At 41.5% G+C, this 23,672-nt stretch overlaps 1 protein-coding gene across 1 annotated transcript; it reads right to left on the bottom strand.

Annotated features, from left to right (window-relative positions):
• Positions 1-8,586: 8,586 nt before the first annotated feature.
• On the bottom strand, positions 8,587-17,794 carry rps4x (ribosomal protein S4 X-linked; the record flags this gene model as incomplete). Its single annotated transcript, XM_068047005.1, has 6 exons — positions 8,587-8,759; positions 9,901-10,058; positions 12,285-12,456; positions 15,897-15,994; positions 16,488-16,668; positions 17,627-17,794. Coding segments are annotated over 6 exons (879 nt in total), but the record flags the coding sequence as incomplete, so codon positions are not given.
• Between the last annotated feature and the right edge of the window lie 5,878 nt (positions 17,795-23,672).

Raw genomic sequence — 23,672 nt, 5'->3', positions numbered from 1 at the left:
GCTGAAGAAGGTTGGACCTAGGACACTACCCTGAGGAACTCCTGCAGTGATGTCCTGAAGCTGAGATGATTGACCTCCAACAACCACAACCACCTTCCTTTGCGCTAGGAATCTCCTAGGTTTCACAGAGATAGACAGATGGTCATCTTCTAATGAGATTCAAGGTTAGGAGTTTCCATTTCCTCAGGCCTCAGGATGCCAATATTTATATGTGGAGGGGTTTGCTCTTTCAAAGTCAATGTGTCAGGATGGGCTTGAATGTCATGCTAATGAAAACAATCTTAGATAATTCAATCACTCGAGCAAGCCATTGTTTTGGGTACAAGCTCATTAGACATGTGCCTCCTGTTAGAAGCCTTGGAATGTGTAAGGTGTTCAAATGCAAATTGTGGTGGCCATCTTGGCTGCCAGCTTTTTTAAAAGTTAACTAGAGGATTTTTTTCCATTTAAAAGTTTAATGTAGTTTCCAACCGATGAATTAAAATCCCTCATTTGGCATATTATGTTTTCCTGACACTTGATTGGTTAATCTTTGAAATGTAGCCAGTGCATTTGTCATACCAATTTATATAACTTTACACAGGAACAGACCATCTGGTGTCACAAGAGCAGATTTTTTTAGCTTGGTCAGACGGGGGACTTGCCAATATCCCTTAAGCAAATTAATCTTGTTAACAAAGGCCAAGCTCTCACCATCACGCACTCCACCCCCCACTCTGCCCAGCTCCATCAATACAAGTTTTAAGCCTTGCGATAGGAGTCCGTCTTAGATACTGCATTAACTTTTCAGTAATCTATACTGAGCCTTTGAGAACTGTTTGGTTTTGGTATTAAAACAGGAGAACTCCAACTACTTTGACTGGGTTCAATTATATCTTTACTTAACATGTATTGAACCTCCTCCCTGACTTTTGCCAATTTGCTGGGATTGAGTCTGTAAGGTTTTGTTTAATTGGTTTAGCTTCCTCTACATCAGGGTTGTCCAACTTTTGTCCACATTTATCTTAATATTAATCAAGACAACAACAAATGTGCAGTTTTGTGAAGAAGCTTTAAATGAGAAGATTTATTTATTGACTTACTTTCTCATCACTATGTTGGACACTGATTTAGTGAGATTCCTGGCATTTTTTTGCTTGCACAAGTAGTCAATCTTTGCCCGCACACTTCTTGTAGCAACCTTGATCACTTTCTCTCCCTCTCTCTCTGTGTTCCCCCCTCTATGTTTTATCCTCACTCTCTGTGTCCCCCCTCTCTTTGTCCCCCCTCTCTCTTTCTGCCACCTCTCTCTCCCCCGCTTTCTCTCTCTCTCTGCCAGTTGCAGGGAGCTGGAGCGCTCAGCACAGCAGCTTTGTGGTTGATCAGTTTTTTTAAAAATTGCAGATCAGTTTCACAGCTGACAGATGCTCGGAGCGGGAACAGCAGTTTCCTAACTTCAGACAGATTCGGGGTTTTCCGGCAGGCTTTTAAAAAGAATTCAGAACTCGCTGGAAACCCCAAAGTTGTCCAAAGTTCAGAAACCGCAGTTCCCAATGTCAGCACCCGACTAGCGATTTTTTTTTAAAAAGCCGGTCTGAAAGAAAAAGACAATGGAAAATTTCTCATCTCTGAAGTACATCTGCTGGCCAGATCTTGGCCCGTGGGCCATCTGTTGGACAACACTACTCTGCATCAATGTCATGAGGAGCCAGAGAAGTTCGATTTGGCTTATTTGCACATATCAACTTATGCCCCCTCAATAAGTCAGTTGTGTCTTTCCTCTGGTGCTCAGGTCAGTGTTGTAGTGCCTCATACAAACCCTCTAACACCTCTGTGTTCACCAGCTTCAACACAGGAGGTTCAACCTGGGGACACTCAGTCTTAGACTCATCCTTTGGTTTATCATGTGTATCAGTATCACCATCTATATTCTCTACCACCTATGCTATACCTACTGGCTGACTATGCTCACGGTCATAGTACCTCTTCAGCATATTCACATGACACACCCTTTAACTCTTTCATCTGTCTGGGGTACTAACCAAATAGTTCACCTCACTGAGTTTTATTTTGTTACAGTAAGGTCCACTATATCTAACTTTCAATAGTTCACTAGGCAAATGCATCAAAACTAGCACCTTATCTCTGGGTTGCAAACTCCGTGCCTTAGCTGTTCTATCAACTTTGGTTTTCATCACCTGCTGAGAAACCTTGAGATGTTCTCTGGCCATCTCACAAGCTTTTGTGGGTCTCTCTCGAAACTCTGACACATAGTCTAAGAGGGTAGTTTCCCTCTCCTGGCCCAAATTTTGTTGATATCTTTCCAAAGCACCCTATGACTGCAGACGATTTCACTCCCAAATTGCACATGACACCTTAACATGAAATTTGATAACTGGTCAGACCGAATTTCTTTTGGCAACCCATGCCCAGTGAAAAAACTGGATTAATCCCTCAATCAGAATTTTTGCTGTGATCTTTTTCAAGGGTATTGCCTCTGGAAATCAGGTGGACAAATCCATAATGATTAGGAGGTACTTATGACCTGGCTTAGTTGTGGGTAAGAGTCCAACTGTTACGACCAGGTGAGAAAGGGGTCTAGGGGTTCGCTCTCAGCCTTTTCCTGGTTTGACCGTGACAGGGTTTAATTTTTAAAAACACCGTGTTTTTAGCTTCCCCTCAGTGAATCCTTGTTCACTGCTCTCCAATTGTAATGGCAAAGAAATCACCCAGACAGGTTTGCTTAGATTTAAACAAGAAAGGTGTAAGTTTATTAACCTTAAAACTCTAATTTGGTTAAAGCTACAAAAAATATGCGATGCGACCATGGTAGCATGAATACACGATGAACATACACGCAGTTAGAGACAGAAAAGGAGAAAGAATCAAGGGGAAAGGTTTGAAGCAATAGCTGGAGTTCATTTACTGTCTTTTGAGTTTGATGTAAAATCTTTGATTGCAGTTAAATCTTGCCATCTCGTTGGGGCCCAGTCCACTCTTTCAAACTTGTTTCGATGGTTTTCTGTCTTGGCTTAATTTCTTCTGTGGGTCCTTGTCTTTTCATGAGAGAGAGACCTTCTTTCTCTTTTGTCTTCAAATTGCAGTCTGTGAACACAATTCAAACCAAACCTGAACCAGCAGGCCAGTCATGTGAATAGCTCCCCACCTGGATTCTTTGTGGATTCTTTCAATCTCAGTTGACATCCTCAGTAGGGAGTCTGGAATGCTAGCTTTCACACACTCAATGTCTTTTGATCAAAATCCATTTGGTTAATTGAATCAGAGAGCAGTTCCATTTTCTTCTCCAGGTAACTTCTCTTAGAATGCAAATGTTTCCAGCCACTGTCCTTTTAAAATGCAGGTACAGCCATGTTTCAGTATAGTAAGAGTTTAAAAATTAATGTTCCATATGATGAAATTAATATGCCTCATTCTTGGCAGGTCATGTTTCCATCACACCAACACAAACCACAAGCACCTGACTAAATGGTTCATCAAATATAGGTAGTGGAACTGGCTTAATCAAAGGCTGTGGCTTCCCAATCATCTGACATTTATGACATGTCTTACTGAAGTCAACCACATCTCTGTTCAGCATTGGCTGATAAAAATACATCAGTATCCTAGTCTTCCGAATACCCAAATAACCTGAAACTGATATCTCATGGGCAATTCTCAAAATTTCACTGCAGTAGCAAGGAGACACAATTTCATGGACTACAGCTCAATCCTCATTAGCGGGCCCCTGTGGGAGATCTCCTCTTCCTATTCAGAATGTGTCATTCTTGACATAATAATATCAGGGACCTTTTCAACCTGTGCTTCAGAACACACTGTCAGAGACAAGCTTCTTAAGTCAGGGTCTGCTTGTTGTGCTTCAATCAAAGAGGATTTGCTGAACAATTCATCATTGTTAGCCTTGGAGCCTTTATCATCAACATCCCCATTTAAATTCTTTAATAAAATCTCAGCAAACCAAACACCCAAAAGGTCTTCCACAATAATTGAATCCATCTCATCTTGTTTAACCCGATGAGCCTGGGATCTAGTCATAACAGAGTGGGAATATTCCAGGAAATCCTTCCTGCAAAACCTAAGTTCCAGCCACTTCAAATGGTGTATCTGAAGCTACTAGAGGTGCCACTACCTTAGCCCCAGCCAAGTCATTTCCTAGCAGAAAATCTACCCCCTCAATTGGCAAACTAGGAACAACCCCAACAGTAACAGGACCAGTGACTTAGTCAGAGTTTAAATTAACCCTATATAAAGGAAAGGTTCTGTCTATCCCTTGGATTAACACTTTTGAATTCAGCAAACTACTGGGGAAGAATTTCATGTCACCTGCCAACATTAGTGACTGTGCCACCTCTGTATCTCTAAGGATGCTTCACCAGATGACTGCAGGGATACTTCACCCTCCAACAGAAAATTTCTATAGTTCTCTGCAATCTAATTCACTCTTATCAGTGAACGTGGGAAAAACTACTTGCTTGACATGAATGTCACCCACTGGGACAGTAACTCCTGTGGAAACACCCTTCAACTGCACACATGCAACGGGCTTGTTTTCCACTTCCCATACTCATCTTTCACATGTCCTTTAATATGACAGAAATAGCATGTCGTTCCCCTCGAACCAAACTTTTCCTCCTGGCCTTCTCTTTTACTCGCCTGAGGCGTTTCTGTCTCTTTGCTTTTGCCATCTTTCTCAATAGAACCAGATCTCTTTTCGTTAACAAACTTCCTATCTCTCCAACTTCTCTGAAAGTTTCCAAACTTGGGCTTGTAACTACTGCTTTTGTGTGTCAATTCATAATCATCTGCCATTACTGCAGCTTCCCTTATTCTACCAACCTTATGTTCTTCTAGGTGGAACCTTATTCCTGAAGGGACACTATTTTTGTATTCTTCCATCAGAATTACTTCCCTAATGATCTCAAAATCTTGTACCATCTTCATTGATCTATATCACCTATCAAGTACCAATTCCTTCTCCCTAAGAGATTCCATATATATCTGGCCGTTTCTTTTTTAAATTCCTAATTTTTTTCTCTGTAGGCCTCTGGAACCAACTCAAAGGCATTGAGAACTGCAGTCTTTACTCTGTCGTAGTGCCGTGAATGTTAATCTGAAAGAGATGAGTACACATTCAAAGCTTTCCCTACGAAAACACTCTGTAGGAGCATTGGTCCAGATGATTTAGGCCACTCCAGATTCATGACAATTTTCTCAAATGACACAATGTACATTTCTACTCCCTCTTCACTAAATTTAGGTGCCAAATGTATATTCCTTGCCAAATCAAAACAACGAGGAGCTTCATCTGGGTCACCCTCAATTTTCACTCCTGATGCACATCCACTGGCTTTGAGCCTTTCCATTTTCACTTCGTGGTCTAATGCCAATTTTTGAATTTATTTTTCTTGTTTTTCTTTCTCTTCCTTATCCAATTCTAACCCCTCTCGTTCGGATTCATGTTTTCTCACCTCACATTGTCTTTGTTTCTTTCTTTCTCAACCTTCTCTTTCCAATTATATCTTCTCTAACTCAATTTTGGCTAGTTGTCTTTCAATACTAGCAGAAACATCCTTTCCTTTCTTCAGCTTCAAGTGAGGATCTAATTCTTGGATTATCTCCACTTTCCTAGCCCCTGGGCTTACACTAATCCTCATGTGTGCCAATATCGCAACCAAATCAACTTGTTACAACTGTTGCAATATACTGAGTCAAATCTTCCCTCCTAACAAATTCCTGTACATTGATGGTACTCATGTTGATTTCTCACTGAACACCGCCAAAGTAAATGTGAAATTTTGTTTGTTTAAACTCAGGAAAATTCCAATGAACCCATTTTATCTCCTAATCATAGATGATCTGATCCCAGAAAAGCCCCCAATGTGTTATGATCCCCAAGGAGACCACCAATAAACAAAAAGAACCGAATCTCCCGATTGACTCCAATTTAGGAAACCAGACAAGATTTCACTTTTATAACTTTTACTTTAGCACTCAAACCAAAACCAACATAAACATGAAGCAACAGATGGATCACGGTCGATAAATATATATATTACACCTTAACTATCAGATACAACAGAGATGGGTCTCAGTTTCACTGGGCAGACCATCCAGCATATATGACAATTACAATCACACTGTTCTTCACAACTCTGAAGTTCCTCAGGTAGGTTTTCAGCTCCTTTCTTCAAGGAGTTCCCTTTCAATTCGAACTCCATGGGTGCAATCTTTACCACAAAGTGCACTTCTTCAGAACCTCCTCAGCTTTGCTCATGATAGTCTTGATGATGTGGATGCACCAGTCTTCCCTTTATCCAAGTCCTTCAGTGACAACCTGTGAATTGTATGGCTGGGTCTGGTTAGTTGACCACTTTGTGACCAATCTATGTCCTCTAGTTCTCGACCCCTCATCCAATGGTAACACTTTCTTTCTACTGTCTAGACCCCTCATAATTTTGAACACACTCTATCAATCTTCTCTAAGGAGAACCCCAGCTTCTCCAATCTATCCACATAACTGAAGTCCCTCATCCCCAGAAACATTCTCTCAAATCTTTTCTGTACCCTCTCTGAAGCTTTCATATCCTTCCCTAGCGTGCTGCCCAGAATTGGGCACAATACCCCAGATGAGGCCAAACTAGTGTTTTATAGAAGTTCATCATAACCTCCTTGCCTTTACTCTCCATGTCTTTATTTATAAAGTGCAGGATCCTATGTGCGTTTTTCACCACTTTCTCAACCTGCCCTGCCACCTTCAACCATTTGTGCACATATACCCCCAGATCTCTATTCCTGCAGCCCCTTTACATTTGTACCCCATAATGTTTATTGCCTCTCCTTGTTTTTCCTACCAAGATGTATCGCTTCACTGCATTAAATTTAATCTGTCACTTATCACCCATTTCACCAGCCTGTCTACGGCCTCCTGAAGTCTATCAGTATCCTCTTCACAGTTCATAGTATTTTCCAAGTGTGTCATCTGCAAATATGGAAATTGCGCCCTGTACACCAAAGTTTCAGTCATGAATACAGATCATAATGTAGCAGTCCTAGTACCAACCCCAGGGAACACCATTGTATACCTTCCTCCAATCCAGAAAAACAATAATTCACCACTACTGTTTCCTTTCACTCAGCTAACTTCATATCAATGCTGCACTGTCCCTTTTATTTCCTTGGTGTCAACTTTGTTGGCAAGCCTGTATATAGCACTTTATCAAATGCCTTTTGGAAGTCCATTTACACCACATCAACCACATTACCCTCATCAAAAACACTCAATCTAGTTGAACATGATTTACCTCCGGGCTGTCTTTCTTTAATTAATCTACACTTGCCCCAAGTGAGCATTAATTTTAGTTTAGTTTAATTTAGAGATACAGCTCTGAAACAGGCCCTTCGGCCCACCGAGTCTGTGCCAACCATCAACCACCCATTTATACTAATCCTACACTAATCCCATATTCCTACCACATCCCCACCTGTCCCTATATTTCCCTACCACCTACCTATACTAGGGGCAATTTATAATGGCCAGTTTACCTACCAACCTGCAAGTCTTTTTTTGGCTTGTGGGAGGAAACCGGTGCCCCTGGAGAAAACCCACACAGACACAGGGAGAACTTGCAAACTCCACACCAGATTATCAATTCTAAAAGCATTCCCACCACCAAGGTTAAACTGGTCTGTAGTTGCTGGGTTTACACTTACACCCTTTTTAAATTATTCTTTCATGGGATGCGGGTGTCACTGGCAAAGCCATCATTTGTTACCCATCCTCAATTGCCCTTGAACTGAGAAGCTTGCTAGGCTATTTCAGAGGGCAGTTAACAATCAACCACATTTCTGTGGGTCTGGAGTTACATCTGGGGCAGACCAGATAGGGATGGCAGATTTCCTTCCCTGAAGGACACTAGTGAACCAGATGGGCTTTTACAATTGACCATAGTTTCATGGCACCATTACTGAGACTAGCTTTCAATTCCAGATTTATAATGTAATTTATTAAATTTAAATTCCACCAGCTGTCATGGTGGGATTGAAACCCATGGCGCCAAGGCATTAACCTGGGCCTCTGAATTACTATTCCAGCAGCATTACCACTGCACCACCATCTCCCCCCAACAGCTCAGAGTGCAGAGAATATGCAGCACTCACACTTCTGAGTTCAGATAAGGGGTGAGGGCTGGAGGGATTAATGCAGCCATGTTTTTGGGCAACTAGGAGAAAGTGGGAATGTTCTCCTTAGAGGAGAGGTTAAGGGGAGATTTATTAGAGGTGTTCAACACTGCACCCATTTCTTGCAGGTTCATAATTATAAAATCTACTGCATTTTATGTGCTACAATGATAGCATTGCACAATTCTGCCACATTTCCCCAGTGATTTTGTTTCTTCCATTTATCAATGTCAATTTTATAATTGGGTATTTTTATTAAAAACACCATTCTACAATGTTGTATCAGCATTACAGTCCCTATTCTGCAAAGTCAAAGCGTGTGCCTCGGACGCACACGCAGGGCATATTACTGATAGCATTTTTTGTACCAGAGCAGCAAAGAAAACGGAACAAAAACTAGACACAACAATGTATATAAAGTAAGTTTTTAATTTTTCAGATTTGTGAGGGAGTGGTGCGACCACTGTACAGTTCTCAGATATTTAGCTGCTACTCTGTTTTGCAGCCAGCCTCTTGTCTCTCTCTTCAGCAATGGTGAGACGGATACCTTTTCCACGAGGCAGGGAAACCCATGGCTTATTACCCTGGGAACAAAGAAAGTTGATTAAAGTGGTGGAAGAAAAGTCAATACATAATATGTATAACATGTTTTTCTACAACCTTTGGCTCAATTATAAACAGCATGACCCCAATAATCATGGCAGCTTTATAAGTTTTAATCATGGCCTCTGCTCCACCTCTGCCTTGCCTGGAAAGCCACGAGATTCAGCTATATTGTGACCAGTTGATTCTGGAAACTTCTAATGGCACATTTTATCTCTACAAATCCCTAACAAGTTGCTACAAACAAAAGATTGTATTAGGAAGTTTTGATTAACTATACAGGGTAATGCTGAATTAATCCACTTTCACAATAGATTCTGATGGGACGATTCAATCTTCTTCAAAAAGCCACTTTTACTTCACAAGTCACTAACATGCTCATAAAATCCACATGTACATAATTTCTCAAAGGGAATGAGCCAGAATACAGCAAACAACCAGAACGTAACTATCTGAATTAAATCTCAACTACCAATCAAGCTTTCAAATAGAAAAATTTGCATTTCATATAGTGCCTTTCACATCCACAGGATGTCCCAAAGCATTTTACCACCAGTGAAGAAATTCTGAAGCATTAATCACTGTTGTAATGTGCAGAAATATTGCGTAAAGGAAGGTTCCACAAACAGCAAGAGACCAATTAATTTGTTTTAGTGATATCAGCCGAAGGACAAATGTCAGTCAGAACACCAGGAGAACCGGGAGCTCCTCTTCAAATACTGCCATGGGATTTTTTTTTTGTTCACCCCAGATGAGTACTGCATTGAAATGCCATATGTTTAAATCTCTGCAATAGGGTTTGAACACACAACCTTCTGATTCAAAGGTGCGAGTGATACCATTGAGTCACAGCTGACATACTACTGAAGCTCTATCACAGCCAAACAAACTTCGGCATTGAACAGTAGAATCTATACCACTGTACAATGAAGCTTTGTATAAATTTTGCAAGTCAGTGTACACACCCAAAGAATTAACAGGCTTATAACAATGCTGCAGTGTCCTTCAACCCAGAGCTATCCTGGTAAAGCAGGGCTACTTCTGATTAACTAAGCCACAATTGTATAGCCAACTAGATTTTAAAAAAATTTGCTTTCCAATGGCACCAGAATTCATACTCACCTTTCCAATAACAAAAATGTTGGAAAGCCTGGTAGCGAAGCTGTTACCATTAGCATCCTTTACATGAACAACATCAAAAGAGCCAGGGTGTCTCTCCCGATTAGTGATCACTCCAATACGACCCAAGTTAGCACCTCCTATCACCATGCACAGGTTACCTGCATGGGCAAAGAAATAAGTGATAACAGATTAAGGGGTTACAGGCATTTAGGAACAACTCTTATGAACTAAATATATATCCTTTATTACTCACTCAGGATTTTTTTTTTAAATATAAAGTAACCCAGGCACATCATAAACAACTTTCTGCATCCACAGTATCAACACTGTGAAAGTTAACTTCCCACATTCCTGTACCCCACAGTAAATAGTAGCACAGTGGTAATGTTACAGGACTAGTAATCCAGAGGCCCGGACAGATGCTCCAGAGACATGAGCTCAAATTCCACAACAGCTGGAGGAATTTAAATTTAATTAATAAATCTGGAATAAAATGCTACTCATTAATAATGATCATGGAACTACCGGAATGTCATAAAAACCCAGCTGGTTCACTAATATCCTACAGCAATGTGGGTGACTTACCTCCCCTCTGAAATAGCCTAGTAAGCCACTCAGTTCAAGGATAATTAGGGATGGGCAATAAATGCTGGCCTTGCCAGCGACACTCATTTCAAGAATGAATAAAGAAAAAAAAGCTCCCAGACTATCATGGCCTGATTAAAAATTTAAGTGGATATTAATTTGCTAATCTACAGCTGAAGAGAGAGCAGGAGATACATATCCTCAAGAATAAGGCTAGGGAGAGGAAACCAGATACAGTGCGTGTTCCTGATATCTATTCACTGCTCCCGTTAGAAAATCTATGCGTGGGAACATCAGGCAAGCGCAGGATTGCAATCAGCTTTAATTTTCTTCTCTCTTTCAGTATGTCACAGAGCTGAAGATTGAAAAGGAGGCACCCACTTAATGCAGGACACAAGCTCAATTCCTTAGCGTGGGAGACAGACTGAAAGTCTAAGGAAATATACATTGCTGCCCGGTTTACAGGTACACCTCAAAAACAAGCCATTTACATGCTTAGATCAAGAAGTCATCTATACAAATGCTTTGCCTGCTGCCACTGTATTTGGATGGAGATTCTCTAACAAATCAAAGTGCTTAGCAGAGATTATTGAGAATTAATTAAGAGCCACGTCTGAGGTAAAACTTGAAGTCAGGTCCTTGAGGGGCAGGGACATGATTCCTTGTGGTCCTTATACTAACTGTAGTTTGATTGTGGGATATACGTGCCTGCACTGCTTACCAGTTTAAAACCAGAAAGTCAGGACACAAATTCTAAAAGATAGCCACATAAGAAGTAACCTTAGTGTTCAAGATTGATCATTTATCCATTTATGATGTTCAACATATTTGTCGAGAGGTTTAAACTGAGCAACTCTCTTATTCCACCTCCCTCAGACAAGGTTACCCAGTCGACCCCTGAATCTCACTACACGTATCTAGGTAGTTGGCACATAAAGGCACAATTGGTATTCGTCGTCACTAAGTGAAATACGAAAACCAAGCCACATGTTGTTGCTTCGAATGTACAATACAGAAACAGTTCATTTGGCCCAACTGGTCCATGCCAAGAGTTTACATTTCACAAGTTTCCTCCTACCCAACTTCATCTAACCCCATCAGCATAACTTTCTATTTCTTTCATGCTCATGTATTTATCCAGGTTCCTCTTAAATGCATGTAACCATATAAACAAAAGTCAGCTGTGACTAGTTAGATGGAACAACTGATTAATTATAATAATTCTGTATCCACTGATGCCCGGATTCAGCAGCTAAGTATAGAATAATTACTGTACTTGTGCAAAACTCAAGTGCAAGAGAGGCTGGGAGATGAATTGCACCTATTCCACGTTTCAGTTACTGTAAGAAAAAAACCCATTGTTGAAATGTGGAGTATTTAAAATTAAAAGTTAAGCTTAGTTTCACTTGCAGTTTCTCACTCCGCAAATGTCTTAATTTGTAACTTAAAAGCAAAAATTCACTCTTTATCTGGAACATAGAATTAATTACACATAGCTTCAACAGAGGAGAAAAAAAAAAAATCGCACAGGGATCTAATTTACCAGAACATTGATTTTACTTTTAAAATTCTCTGCCACTGTCTATTGTCCGATTGCACTGACCTCTCTAATCCCCCTTTCCCATTAAAGACTCTTCAGCTGAATTTGTGTCCTGTCATGCAGACATCTGGATCCAATTTCCACCTTACCACCCTTCCCCTAAATGAGCAGAAGCATAGGCCTGGAAACATATTGATCATAAATGTCTCAAAACCCAATAAGGATATTGTCCAATTTAGAGTCTTAACAACACAAATACCTGTGTCAAACTTGATGAAGTCTGTGATCTTGCCAGTATCCAGATCAATTTGCACGGTGTCATTGACCTTAATCAGAGGATCCGGGTAGCGAATGGTTCGTGCATCATGTGTAACCAGGTGAGGGATTCCTTTGGTGCCCACTCGAATCTTCCTCACCTTGCACAGCTTATACTGGGAAACAAATGAAACTGAATTCACTCTTGACACTGTCTAAAACCTTTTAAAATGCCCCTATTTGTGGCATCTGACTACTGTGCCCTGTAACCTTATCTCAGAAAATATTGCCACTTCCAAACAGGAACATGACTGCAGTTAAGTATCTTTCACGTACTGAAGTATGAGGTCATCACCTTATCCTACATTAGTCCTTCAAAGTGTTTACTTGCATAAGATATGGGTGAGGAGAATTGCAGGGGGGGGGCAGGAGAGAGAAAGAGCAACATGACTACCCCTACAATAAAGATCCACACCTCACCTTATTGAACCCAATTCACTCCTGCCTACACACTATAATACGTGCCCCAACACAGTAGTTTAAACAATTTTTCCAAATTAGAAAATGGAACTGACAAAACAGTGCAGCAGTACACAGTAGCACCTGTGGTTAAGTGGCAAACACAAGCCTGCACCTGCAATCTTCCATGGCAAATGGCCAGCTCCTATACTTTTACCAGGGTACCATAAAACAGAAGGCAGATACATCTAGCCTGGCAGACAATGGGATTTGGGAGTGTTCCTGGGCTGCACTTCAAAACAATCGTAATGACGGAAGCCTATAAGCACCAAAGCAATCTATCCTCCAGAATACGAATAGAGGAGGTGCAAGAACTTAAAGTAAATGGTATAACTTCTAGATGAAACAAACATTCGATGTTTTACACATTTATGTATTATTGATTTATCAGTTTATTTAAATTAGAGTTTTTTGCTCAATTATCGCTTGATAATAAACTTGAGAAATCCATAACACATTACTGTACTTACTCCTGCATGCCCAGTGAACTAGGCCATAAAGTAACAAATATTATAAAGCAATCTCTAAACCTATATAGTTTCAGTAGCAGCAACAGACACAAACAATGGTTCAATCTCTCTTATTACGACAGATTGAATAGAATAGGCCTATAATCTTTGGAATTTAAAAATACGAGAGGTGATCTCATTGAAACTTAAAAGATTCTACGAGGGCTTGACAAGGTAAATGCTTAGAGTCCACAAAAAGCAGTACACATCCAATCCAGCCAATTATCGTCCCATCAGCCTCCTCTCAATCTTCAGCAAAGTGATGGAAGTTATCAAGTGACACTTACAATGCAATAAACTGCTCACTAATGCTCAGTTTGGGATCCGCCTTGGCCACTCGGCTCGTGATCTCAATACAGCCTTGGTCCAAACATGGACAAAAGAACTGAACTAAAAAGAGAGTGGCTGTCCTCGACATCAAGGCAACATTTGACCGAGTGTGGCATCAAGGAGCTCCGGCAAAATTGAAGTCAATGGGAATCGGGGGAAAACTGGTCAGAGCCATACCTAGTATAAAGGAAGCTGGTTGTGGTTTTTGGAGGCCAATAATCACAGTCCCAGGACATCACTGCAGGAGTCCCTCAGGGTAGTGTCCCAGGCCCAATTATCTTCAGCTGCTTCATCAATGACCTTCCTTCCATCACAACGTCAGAAGTGGGGATGTTCACTGATGATTGCAGAGCGTTCAGTACTATTCGCAACTCCTCAGATACCGAAGCCACCTGAACCAATATGCAGCAAGATCTGGACACCATTCAGGCTTGGGCTAATAAGTGGCAAGTAACATTCATGCCACACTAGTGCCAGGCAATGACCATTTCCAACAAAAGAGAATTTAACTACATCCCCTTGACATTCAATGGCATTACCATCACTGAATCCCCCGCTATCAACATCCTGGAGGGTTACCATTGGCCAGAAACTGAACTGGACCAGCCGATTAAATACTGTGACTACAAGAGCAAATCAGAGACTGGGAACTCTTGTGATGAGTAACTCATGTCCCGACGCCCCAAAGTCTGTCCACCATCTACAAAGCACAAGTCAGGAGTGTGATGGAATACCCTCCACTTGCCTGGATGAATGCGGCTCCAGCACCACTCAGATAGCTCGACACCATCCAGGACAAAGCTGCCCCCTTGATCAGCTCCATCCACCACCACCGAAGCACAGTGGCAGCAGTGTGTACTATAGGAAAGATGCACTGCAGCAACTCACCATGCCTCTTTCAACAGCACCTCCCAAATCCGCAATCTCTTCAAGCTAGAAGTACAAGGACAGCAAACACACGGGAACACCACCACCACCTGCACGTTACCTGCCAAGCTGCACACCATCCTAACTGACTATATCATGTTCCTTCACTGTCATGGGATCAAAATCCTGGAACTCCCTAACAGCACTGCAGCTGCAGCACATCCTGCAGCTCACCACCACCTTCTCAAGAACATCTAGACAGGCAACAAATGCTGGCCTTGCCAGCACACCCACATCCTATGAAAGAATGAAAAAAGGCTGTTTCCCCTACCTGGTGAGTCTAGAACGATGGGGGCGGGGGGTATAATCTCAGGATAAGAGGCCAACCATTTAGGACCGAGACGAGAAGAAATTTCTTCACTCAAAAGTTGTGAATCTTTGGAGTTCTCTACCCCAGAAAAGATGTGGATGCTCATTCATTGAGTTCATTCAAGGCTGAAATCGCTAAGATTTTTGACCCAGAGGGAATCAAGGGATTATGGGGACAGCGCGAGGTGGGGTTGAAGTAGATCTGCCATGGTCTTACTGAACGGTGGAGCAGGCTCAAGAGGACATACGGCCTATTCGTACTCTGATTTAATGACACTGGATCAAAGCAAAATACTGAAGATGTTGGAAATCTGACAAAAAAAAAGTGCTGGAAAAACTCAGCAGTTGCTGCCTGACCCACTGAACATTTCTGTGATTTAATGACAATTTGTTTGCAGACCACACTTGGTGAACCAATACTAAAAAAGGAAACAAAATATAATTGCTAGCCATCTCTAATCAGTCAGTACCATTCATTGGAAGATACCACAGTGCAACTAAACTCAAAACATACAAAACTTTCAGTAGAATTACTAAGCTATTACAAAAGCTATCACAAGTGGCATTCCAAATACTGCCAAGCCTACACCTTTGATGCCAACCTCACCACCAGCCAAGAATAATGCGAATAGCTACTCAAGCTTTCAACTTATGCAAGACATGTCAGCAGTCCAAGTTTCTCACCCGCCAGGAGACAGGAGGAGTTGGGCTTCACTCCTCCACACAACACTAAGTAGCTTAACTCACATCCATAAGCACTGATCTAGACTTTCAGGACCCCAGGAAGTCATGCAAAGCTTTGTCAAAAAATGTATCTTCCATTGCATACGACAAACATTCTAGTCACAATCAAATACACACAAATAGAGGCAGGGGCACTAAGTTCTTTAAACAGAGAAAAAGCGGCAGAAATAAATATTCAGGTTTCTCTTGAGCACCTCGCCCTAAGAGGCCAACTGAAGCAGAAACAGAGACATGTCCTATGAACTAAGATGCATTAGAGTCCATGTTGCAGCAATTACCTTGGCCTCCTCAGCTGTAATTCGGTGCACAGCAAAACGGCCTTTGGTGTCATAGATCAGACGGAAATGTTCACTTGTCTTATCAATGCTGATCACATCTGTAAATAAACACATTGTGTACAAATTCATAAATTAAGGCACAATACATAGCGTGCAGACACACACAAAGGTCTATCCTGCTGAACTCAAACGGTTTATCAACCAAACAAGTGGTCATACTTTGCGAGGCTGCAGTAACGACAGCATCTGGCAGTTTACTAACATAAGACAGTGCCAGAACCATAGAATTTAATTCACTGGGAATTCCCTCCCTCCACATATGCCATCTGCTTCATGAGATCATTCTCTCCTATCACTTATCTGGTGTGAATTTGAACGGAATCAACCAAGCACCTTTCTAAATACACCCAGTTTGGCATCAGGAAATAGGTCTATGTAGTTTTCCAAGAAACGGCACAGCAATATCTCCATGTTATTCCAGTTAGGAACTGAAATCAATATAGCGAAGCCAATATTCAATTCAAAGCACATAAGGGATATTGAGCTTCAAAGATCTTTCTAAAATTGCAATTAAGGAAACTCCATATTTACCCATGAATCCAGTTGGGTAAGTGATGTCTGTGCGAACTTTGCCATCAATTTTGATGAATCTCTGCATACAGATCTTCTTTACCTCATCACCAGTCAGAGCATACTTCAGGCGATTTCTGAGGAAAATGATGAGGGGGAGGCACTCCCGGAGCTTGTGGGGTCCAGTAGATGGACGTGGAGCCTAACAATGAAAAATAGTTTACATATTCAGCACACAATGCACCAACAGAATTTCCAAATATTCATAGGGACAGTATATTCACTTATTCAGAAAAAATGTTTTATAAGTGTAGAATATTCTCAGTAACAGTACTTTTGCCAACAAACTGCATTATCTACTTCAGTTTTACTTGAAACATTTGTCTCATGGCACTTTCATTTCTCATCTTCCTTCCTTCTCTTCCTATAAGCCAGAGAAACAGGTCCACCAATTTGTTTAGTAATTATGCCAATCTCCAGCTGTCAAAACTCAGCCAATTTGGAAAGGACCGACCTAGATCTTCACTCTGGGCAATCAGATAGTAAAATCCAAAAACCTGACAGCTGAGAACAGCAGATGACAAAACTATGACACGTCCTTTAAAAAGCAACTATAGGAATACATAGCAAATCGATACCCATTTTCTGACCCATGCTAACTTTGAGGCAGGTGGAACACTATCACAAAAATTCCTCAAATTTCAAATGCACATTTATAAGTTTTTAAAAACCACCAAATTCAATGGGGTAATAGATAAAAGATTATTCCCTGTTAACTCAATCACAATCTACCTGTAAACTGAGCAGCATACAACCAGAATGTTAAAAATGTAGGCTGTTTAAAGCTGGAATGAGAAAATTAAAAAGGTATTAACCTTATCTGATCAACAGTCCCTCAACCACTAAATATACTAGGTCATTGATAACAGCTGGCAAGGCAGCTACGAGGCTGCGAAATTTACAACCAGGTATGTAGAACTCTGAATACCCACACTCCATTCACCAGAACACAAAAGTTTCTGTAATCACAATGGTCATCTTCCAACTGTATTAAAATGAGCAATCCAAGAGCTACAAAACCCCACCACATCCAAACTCAATCTACACTATCACGGAGACGATGAAATACTAATATTCATTTGATGCTGGGAGATACTTACAAAGACCCCCGTCAGTTTATCCAGCATCCAGTGCCGGGGTGCCGCTAGGCGCTTCAGGTGCTTCTTTGGACCTCGGGCCTGTATTAATAAGAAAAACCGTTTAGTTTGTGACTGCAGCCGAAATTCCCAATCCTCCTCTGTCCAGATGCTTGACCCAAATTTCGTGGTTTAACATCCCGGCCAACACCAGCAGCTTCCTCCCCGATTCCCTCGCCTATTTCAGGGAAGGAGTCCTGGCGTTAACCTGAAACTCCAGCCCGCTGATGACACGGGCCAGCCTTGGGACTACATCGCCGACAGTGAAGAAGGCAGGTTAACAAATGGAACGTTCCAGTAACTTCACTGAATACTTAAATCAGCGCCAGCCTATAACGAGGCGAGGGGAGAGGGGGCCTAGTCCCTGAGCCTCGGTGACGGGAGTGCTCTCTGGCCCAGGCAGCAATGGCTGCCGCTTTACCCCAGCACTCGCTCATCAGCCCCGCCACACTTGATACTAAAACATCTAAAAAACTTCAGTTCACTTCGCACAAATTCGGCTGGAGCCCGATTTCTCGTCCATTTGGAAAGGGATTGGGGTAAAATTGATCAAGTTTCTCTGCTTTGTGAAGTGGATGTTGTCTGATTCGGCCCGCGAACTCCAGCACTTAAATCCTCACCATTTCTGTAGCTGCAGGAAAAGGACCACTCCCCACAATGCAACGCGCAAGGAGGCTGCGGGTTAGAGGTCACGGCGCGGCTGCGCACTGCACCCCTTGTTTGCCTCAATACGGGCACAAGTGAGAAACTGGTTGGATATTCGGGAAGATCATGGTCTCCTAGTAATAGCAATTGCTTTCTTTTCAACGATTCTAGGTTTTCCACTTTACGCTACTTTAGGTTGCCACCCCCTCCAGGAATTGAAAATTAGCCTGCTGTGAGCTGCGAATGAGAAAAATCTTGTTTTTTTTTAAATGGTGTGCTTTTTGTTTATTAGTTATATAAATATTGGGGGGAGGGAGGCTGTTTTACTGTATAGGGAGGTCATATGATGAAATCTCCAGGATTAGGTCTGATGGAATTGGTGACCCTCTCTGCTAATCACTCTTCTTGTGAAGAGCTTACTGATTTTAGTCCAAAATTTGCCTTTTCCTAGTTTGAACTTGTGTTTTAACTCTACAGCTTGTGTCTCTTGTCATTGGAAGCTCTGGTCCCCAACTGCTGAGGGTCTGAAGGGGAAGCACTGCTGCTTATCCTGGCCCAAGCGCAGTGCTATCAAGGCACTTAACTTCTCCCTAAAAGTTAAGTAACTTCTCCCACTTCCATTCAGCTGCTAGGTTTCTCCAGGTCTGGGAAACCTGGCTTCACACTGTAAAACATGCAAAGCAGGTTAAATTTGAGGCTGCCAGCCTCATTAAAACAATTAAATTGCCAGCCTGCCTCCTAGGACCATTAAACCCAGAAGTGGGCTGGTTGGGGTTCAGATTTTTTAAACTTCAGCTTCCCCCCTGGCCTCAGCCCACCCATTTTTGGCTGTTCAAACTCAGTCAATAGTAATGTTTTGAAGAAGTGAACATTGGTCCATCCAGCTTACCCTTCCAAATCACCCGTCAGTTTGCTAGCATGATTCTGGAACTAAATAGCCATATATCGTCATTCTTAACAGGAGTTCATCCACAAATGTAATTAATAAGCCATCTATGTCAGCCTGCAGATAACTAATGAATGTAATAAACAGAAGAAACCAATCACTGACCCTTGGGGAAACCCACTGGAGCCCTATGGGAGGGTACTCCATTTTAAAACATCTTGTGTAATAGTTGTATTAATTTTAATATATTTTTCAATTGCCTCCCCATACCATGAGATTTAATTCTTTTGCACAATCATTCAAGTACAAGGTTAAAATATAACTTCTCTGCACAGAGGATAGAGAGTATGTGGAACAACCTATCCAGGAAGGTAGTTGCTCTGATTGGTGTTATAAATTTGAGAGTGTGATGGATATATTTTTGTCAGCAAGAGCTATTGAAGAGCTCGAGACATGAAATGGCATATCAAGTATATGATCTTTGGCACTATCCTAAAGGGTGGTGATTGTCTTTTCCAGTCCAGGACAGTGCTATGTCTCTAAAGGCATTGGGATACTTTGGGAGGGGGGATTAATTAAGTACTTTGGTGGTGAATCATGAATAACTTTAGTCTTCTGGAGCCTGTTTGAATATCTTAAGTTGGAAAGACATTTTCCAGAACTGTTCATGATATTGGCCACAGTTGTTTTTTGCTTTTCTTACTTACCTCCCAAGAAGAGTTAGCACTATTAGTAATTGTGGAGGGGATGCAAAAGGTTGCCACAGATAGGTTAAACAATGGGGGCCTTTTGGTCTTGTCCTTTCTGTAAGCTTGTATGTACTATTCCTGTGCTTTAATTTGAAGTAATGTTTGGAATTTACCTTTTCTATATCTCTATAAGGTTACCTTTTTGCCTCCTTTCAGTTCTGAAAAGACCCATTTTCTCCATGCTTTCCTCACAGCTAACTTTTCTGATGCTGGTGATCTGTCTTGCAGCTGTTCACTACAGCACTTCCACAGCTTGAATGTTACTCTTCTGTCCTGATAACCAGGACTGGATACAGTAATCAAAATATGGTCTGATGAGACCACTATCCAGTTTAAGCATGACTGTCTCCAACTTGTACCCTGCTGTAATTCAGCATTTTAGCATCAAACTTGGGTATGGATAAACCATTGACTTACAGATAGAAGCCTTTACTAAAATAGAAGAAAGAGGAACTTTTGATGAATGCATTAAGCATTTGTACACTAGAATTCCATGGTGTAATTTCAAGGCCTAGGTGAAATGGTACAAAATCCCAGGAATGCTTTTGACCTGTAACTTCTGTTGTAACTGTTAGAAGCAGTGCATCTGGAGGTTTCTCAATCTAGCTATTTATAATGTACCCTATCTTCTTTCTCATTTTTTAAGTTTTTCCAAGCCAATCCCCAGCAAGGTTAGTAGTCTGCTCCCACATTCTGTGAAGTACATCACTTTTGAGACAGTATATTAGAGGTGCATGAGAGTGACTCACCCTCTAATGTTCTCTATTGACAGAACATAGCTGCCAGCTCTATCTAATAAGTTTGACATTTTGCAGGATGAGACTTCATGGATATCAACCAGCACCCTATCATTCTAGGGTAGAATGCTTAGGAGTACCAATATACTATGCCAGCTTTTTCTAAATCTTTTCCATGTGAATTGGCATTTTAAATGTATTGAGTCACTGGAATTATCAGAAAAGTTCTAATTGGAGTTGCATATTAACAGTGAGGAAAGCTTGGCTAATACACATAAAAGCACTAACCAGCTAAGTGAGACAAAATGAAAAGGCAAAGTGCACCAAGAGAGAAATGGATGAGAAGACAAAGAACAGGACACAGAATAAGGATAATGAGAGTGAGGGGAAAAAGAAAAAATAGATTAAAAGAAAAATTCAGAGATATAGGGCAGGATTTTGCATCTTGGGTCGGAACCCTGACGTCTGGGTCAAATGCGGGTCCCAACCCCGCAGTGTGTCAAACACAGTAACCTGACAGTGATTTTCCATGAACTGGCCAATTAGTGCATGCTCGCCCTCCAATTAAGGACAGCGGATGGGCTCTTGAGGCTGGAGGGCCAATAGGAGCACTGCAGGAGCTATGGTTTGCTGTTGCATCTTGAGGCACCCTCTCAGCAATTTTAAAAAATCTGATGTAAAAAATGGCTACAGGTGGGGGAACCTCTCCACAGGATGGTCCATGGCCACAGCTATGACCAGGTATGGGGCGGGGGGCCCTTAGTCTCCAGCTGGAGCATTACCCCCCCCCCCCCCCCCCCGTGTGCCACAGGCCACCCCTCCAGGCAGCAGCCATGCTGCTGATACCATGGGGAGGCCCTGGAAAATTCCTGTCGGCCTCTGATCCATGTTCTTAATTGGCCTTTTAATGACCTCAATTGGCTAGCTGCTGCTTGCGGGTGGGTAGCCGTTCTGTCCCTGACCTGGCCTTCCTCCAAAACAGCTTGGGGGCAGGATCACACAGACTGGTGACATGAAATTACGCACCCCCCCCCCCACCCCACCCTCCCATATCAGGCCAAAATCCTGAGAAATAGCAGACTGAAAGATAGCCTGAGAACTATTCATTTTTGTATCTTTTCTCACAGAACTACACATACCGCACAATAATATATATGTTCCAAAAGTCATAGTCAGATTCATGAAATATTATCTTGAAAAATTCACATCATATGGCTAACTCTCTGAAATGAGATGCTTCACACTCTTGTATATGTCAAATTGTATGTTTATTAAGTAACTGCTAGTAAAATAATTTTGGGACATTTTAAACCATTCTATGACATTCCACCAGAATAAGACAAAAGTGCCACAGTTTTAGAACATCTAGATTTTTTTAGTATGTACATTTATCAATGGTCCATCAGTAAATTGCCCTATGAAAAGCTCTAACCTGACAGCACTATATTGTATAAAATAATCTTCCACCTTTGATATGGTTGTTACAATTACATTTTGTGTTGCAAACAAATCTTAAGAATTTGCAGAATTTTCAAACAAACTTCTGGAAATGGTTTAAAACTGGTATAGGACAGTAAGAGCACAGTTCCTGCATTGTTCTCATTTTATCCCTACTTTAAGTATCTGCAAAATAACAGAATAACAGGGTGGGGGTTGTGTGTGCAGACATTCAAAGCCAAAACTAGTGTGAAAATTGCCCAATCAAAAACTGGGGCGGGAAAGAGAAACTTTTTATTTTTATTCAGGAGGAATTGTCCTTAAGCTCTGGGGAGAGAAGAGCTGAATGTTATTTCCATCACAATGATATCATGCCAAAGTGACTCAATGACATTTGGTGAATTTCAATGTGAATTGACTCATCACATCTGTGTTTCAGGGGACAGTTAAGAGTCAGAGTCAACCATATTGCTGTGTGGTCTGGAGTCAGATGTAGGCCAGAGCAGGTAAGGACAGTCTCTAAAGGACATTAGTAAACAAAAGAGATTTTTACAACAATCAACAATGGTTTCATGGTCACCACTAGACTAGCTTTTTAATTTCAGATTTATTAATGGAATTCAAATTCTACCATGAGATTCTGTGTCCCATGTCGCTAGAGAATTAGCCTAGTGACATTACCATTATGCCACCCCTCCCCACGTATCATCATCCAATAACCCAGCTGAGAAAAGGGGAAGGGAGCCAGGTGACTTCTTCTCAGGATTATGCCAGTATTATTCTGAAACTGGCCACAAGGAGCACTAGAGTTGTTCCCAGTGTGTGACAGGCATTCTGATTTTCCCTCCATGATTGGGGAGAAGTGTCACTTTATACCTCCCCTTACAGACCACTTCAGCCATAGGTATGGGAGACAAAGCAGAGAAAACCGGAAGATTGAATGCACAATACTGTACGTCCTGGGATATGGCCACTGCTGCCCCTCTGCTTTCACTCTGAACAGCAAGCTTTCTGCTGCATTTGGTAGTTTCTATTTATTTTTTCTTTTGCGTTTTTTAAACCAGTTTCTACACAACTGATACTATATTATTAAGTTGGTTTCACTAGCCAAAAGGAACTATATCAAGTTTATGTCAACTTCGTTGTTCAAGTTACATAAAACATGTGACATTAATGAATGGCAGCGTGAACTGGTGTGACAAAGCCATTGCCAGTTCTGGCAAATTAAATACAACTTCAGATGTCCTCAGAAAGCAATCTGGTATTTTCCATTTTTGTCCATAAGAGGTCTAGCGTGTCCTCCTGCAGAGCTGAGTGTCCCAAATCTACCATAAAAAAATGAAGACAAGAGTGTGGGATGTGGTTGGTGTAACTTTAAGGAATGTCTAAGGTCCTGATGAAATATCTCCAGCTCCGAGGTGAAAAAAACAAGAACGTTGTCATAATAAAAGCAAAATACTGCGGATGCTGGAAATCTGAAACAAAAACAAGAAATGCTGGAATCACTCAGCAGGTCTGGCAGCATCTGTGGAAAGAGAAGCAGAGTTAACGTTTCG

This window comes from Heterodontus francisci, chromosome 15 (assembly GCF_036365525.1).
Source record: "Heterodontus francisci isolate sHetFra1 chromosome 15, sHetFra1.hap1, whole genome shotgun sequence".
Taxonomy (NCBI): domain Eukaryota; kingdom Metazoa; phylum Chordata; class Chondrichthyes; order Heterodontiformes; family Heterodontidae; genus Heterodontus; species Heterodontus francisci.
The sequence above is the reverse complement of the archived record's forward strand: the minus strand, read 5'-3'. Positions and strand labels throughout refer to the sequence as shown.